The 3,311-nt window shown below is 52.7% G+C and overlaps 1 protein-coding gene across 1 annotated transcript in view; it reads left to right on the plus strand.

Moving 5' to 3' along the window:
• The first annotated feature begins 6 nt into the window (after positions 1 to 6).
• CUTC (cutC copper transporter) overlaps positions 7 to 3,311 on the plus strand; it is a 4,108-nt gene continuing 803 nt past the window's right edge. The window contains exons 1-5 of the mRNA XM_010175461.1: positions 7 to 148; positions 1,348 to 1,383; positions 1,778 to 1,911; positions 2,526 to 2,553; positions 2,954 to 3,059. Coding sequence (XP_010173763.1) covers positions 40 to 148; positions 1,348 to 1,383; positions 1,778 to 1,911; positions 2,526 to 2,553; positions 2,954 to 3,059 — 413 coding nt within the window. The 5' untranslated portion in view covers positions 7 to 39. The remainder of the gene's footprint in view (positions 149 to 1,347; positions 1,384 to 1,777; positions 1,912 to 2,525; positions 2,554 to 2,953; positions 3,060 to 3,311) is intronic.

Raw genomic sequence — 3,311 nt, forward strand, 5'->3', positions numbered from 1 at the left:
GGTGGAGATTTCCTCTACTCGGACCGTGAGGTGGAAGTGATGAAGGCCGATATCCGCCTTGCCAAGCTGCACGGGGCCGACGGGCTGGTGTTCGGGGCCCTCACTGAGGACGGGCGCATCGATACAGAGCTCTGCACAGCGTTGCTGGGTAAGTGTCTCCAGACAGAGGTGCTCTGCTGAGCTCAGTGCGATATCTGGGCTGTGGCTGGGGGTGGGAGTTCAGTGCTGCTTTGTCTGGTTAGGGTGCTTCAGTCTGCAGGTCTTGTCTGTGGCCTTACCATGGTTCTGCAGCTGTGACACATGAAACAGGTAAGAAGCTTTGCAGACCAGGGGCCACTACCCCATGTAGTTCACACAGAGTTTGAGGCCAGCTGGGACATATGGCAAGGTCTAAGAAGGAGAGAGGTGAGCTGCTTTGAGGGCACCATAGTATTAAACTGTTGGATTCTCTCCTTTGTCTGTTTCCTTTGTCCTTTGTTCCTTTCCTTAGGTCCCTGCCACAGGTGTCTAGGATACATCTCTCCTGGATTTTTGCCTTTTGTGTAGCTGGCAGCTCATTTTTTCCTCTAACACATCCAATGAGAAAGCATAATAAGAGAGGTGGAAACATATGAAAAACTACAGAAGCTGCAGCAGGAAATTGTTAGTCCATACCCCTAACATGCAGAGAGAAAGAGAATTTGCTTCCACATCTTTCCTGTCAGCTACAGCCAAACCTAAAGAGGGCTGAGCCTTTCCCTGGTGATGTGGTGCCGAGGTTTTCATGTGAAGGTGAATGTGCTGTAGGGAGTGCAGCTAAAGAGTGAGATCTTGCCAGGATTTGCCTCCACTGGAGCAATGAGGTGCTTTGCTGGAACCAGTGTTTCCAGGGCAGGAGGCAGTTGGAGTTCTTTTCATAGAAATAAATAAGCTTTGCCCAGTAAATAGAGCACCACTGTGATCTGAGAGCAGAAATTGTAGGTAGTGAAAGAAATCAGAAAAATCAGCTCTCCTGCTTTCAAAGAGCACTGGTCCTGTCCTTTCCCCAGGTAGATGAGACAGCTTCCCTGCTTCCTTCCTGCAGGGAAAGACATATTTGGTGGGAATGAGGGCTCTGCATGATCCAGATGAGATGGGAGATTTCTGGTGTTACTCATAAAAACAGAGGTTTGTTGCTTCCTCAGAGGGCAGAAGAACTCGAGCCTGGCCAAAGAGCAGCAGCAGTGTTGTTTCAAGCAAGTACTGGGACTCTTCTGAGCTCTCCATGAGTGGCTGAGAAGCTTTTGCCCTCTGTCTCACGTGCTTTTCAGGTTCTGGCACAAGGAGCTCTGTGCCAGCCCTGACTGACCATGTCCCTTCTTATTGCAGCAGTGTGCCGTCCCCTGCCAGTCACGTTTCACCGAGGTGAGTCACCTGGGACAGCGGCTCTGGCAGTGACCAGCCTCTGTCCCGCTGCCAGGGGATGGTGGGGCTGGAAGGGAGCTGAACTTGTGGAGGGGGGAAAGCTCTGCATGCTGCAACTGTGAGGTTCCCCAGGAGGGGAAAGGCCCAGGGGGCCCAGGCTTGGGGGCTGTGTCACTGCCCTGTGTGGGGAGGAGGTTTCTGAGGAGCTGAGCATGGTGACCCTGCCTCTGCTGCGAGGGGGACATCATAGTCAGGAGCTGTGGCTCCCTGTCGGGGTGGCCAGCTGTGAGAAGGATCCTTCTGTCATTGTCTCTTGGGCTCCTGATCTGGCTGGGTGACAGGGCTTGAACACGATGAGCTGAGTGGTTTCTGAGCTGCTCCATCGATCTTTCAGCCTTTGACATGGTGCATGACCCTGTGGTGGCACTGGAGACCCTGATTTCTCTGGGGTTTGAGCGGGTGTTGACGAGCGGCTGTGACAGCTCGGCGCTGGAAGGATTGTCCTTAATTAAGAGGCTTGCAGAGCAGGTCAGTGTCCCCTGTGCTCCCCTGGGTTACCTCGGCTGCTTCCTGGGCACTGCCTGGAGGCAGCTCCTTTGTGGTAGCCCTCATTTCTGTAAGGGAACTTCTCTTCAGGAGCGCTTGCCCTTCTTGTCTGACTTGGACTGAGTCTGTTTTTCCAAGTCCACATGGGCTGGACCCCAAAGTCTCCCGCAGCAAAGGCTGGTTGCGTTGTTCTTGCTCACAGGCTGGGAGGAGGGCGGTAAGAGTTGGTTTCAGCAACTGATGTGATTGTTCCATGTAAACAGCAAAGTGAGGTCCCTGCTGGGATCTCACAGTTCTGTTAGGAAAAGGCAGCAGATGTACCTCCCACCAGGATGCAGCAGAGGTATCCAGGTGGGATAGAGAGGTAGGAGGAAATGGTGACAAGGTGTCTTAGCTGTACCTGCCAAGTCTTTTCCCCTTTTCATTGTAAAAGATGAATAGTACGGAACAGATGGGTGAGAGCACGTGGATCATAAGCTGTGGTGACATCCATGAGCTTACTGGAGGTGCTGCATGGAAAGGTTCTTTGCTGCTCCACAAATGTGTGTGCAGATGTAGCACTGAACAATGTCACTAACACCTTCTTCTTCTTTCAGGCGAAGGGCAGGATTGTGGTGGTGCCAGGTAACAGGTTTTGTCATCTGTACGAGGTCCCATAGTCCCTACCCTGCTCCCTGGCCTCTCGCCCTGGGATATGTACTGTCACCTGGCTTTTTGAGCCAGGTCCCCAGGAGGAGAAGCTCCTGCCCTGGTGCAAGTAAAGGCCAGAGAGCCAGCTGGGGATGGCAGAGCCCTGCTGCTGCTGCTCACTGGAGGATTTGGGGACAGCTCTAGATCTGTGGGAGAACATGAGCCAAAGCTGCTTCCATCTCTTGTCACGTGCCCACATCTCTGTTGTCCCAAGGGCTGTCTCTTCCCCTCTGTGTAGATGGTGCCTGTCCCTTAGGGGCTGGGTCCCGGGGTGATGTCAGGTCTGGGACGGTGCCATCTGTGCTGTATGTGACATGGGGATTCTTCCCACCAGGGGGTGGCATCACAGAGCGAAACCTGCAGAGGATTCTGGAAGGCTCCACCGCTTCTGAGTTCCACTGCTCTGCTCGCTCAGTCCGGGACTCGGGAATGAAGTTCAGGTAACAGAATTGTATATTTTTTTTTTAAATTAATTAATTTATTTTTTAACAAAACTGCACAAGGGAAAAGCTGGATTAATGTGAACATGGATTAGTAGAACAGGCATAAATGTCAGACAGCTCTCTGGGTGCTGATTGTGCTCTCACGGTTGGGATCATGATGCCTGGCTCTGTGTTCTGCAGTGTGAGAATCCAGCGGTGCTCGTCGTCTGGACACGAGCTCCATGCGGAACCAGGTCCTTGGGGCATTCC

The sequence above is a fragment of the Antrostomus carolinensis genome, unplaced genomic scaffold (assembly GCF_000700745.2).
Source record: "Antrostomus carolinensis isolate BGI_N321 unplaced genomic scaffold, ASM70074v2 scaffold25629, whole genome shotgun sequence".
Lineage (NCBI taxonomy): Eukaryota > Metazoa > Chordata > Aves > Caprimulgiformes > Caprimulgidae > Antrostomus > Antrostomus carolinensis.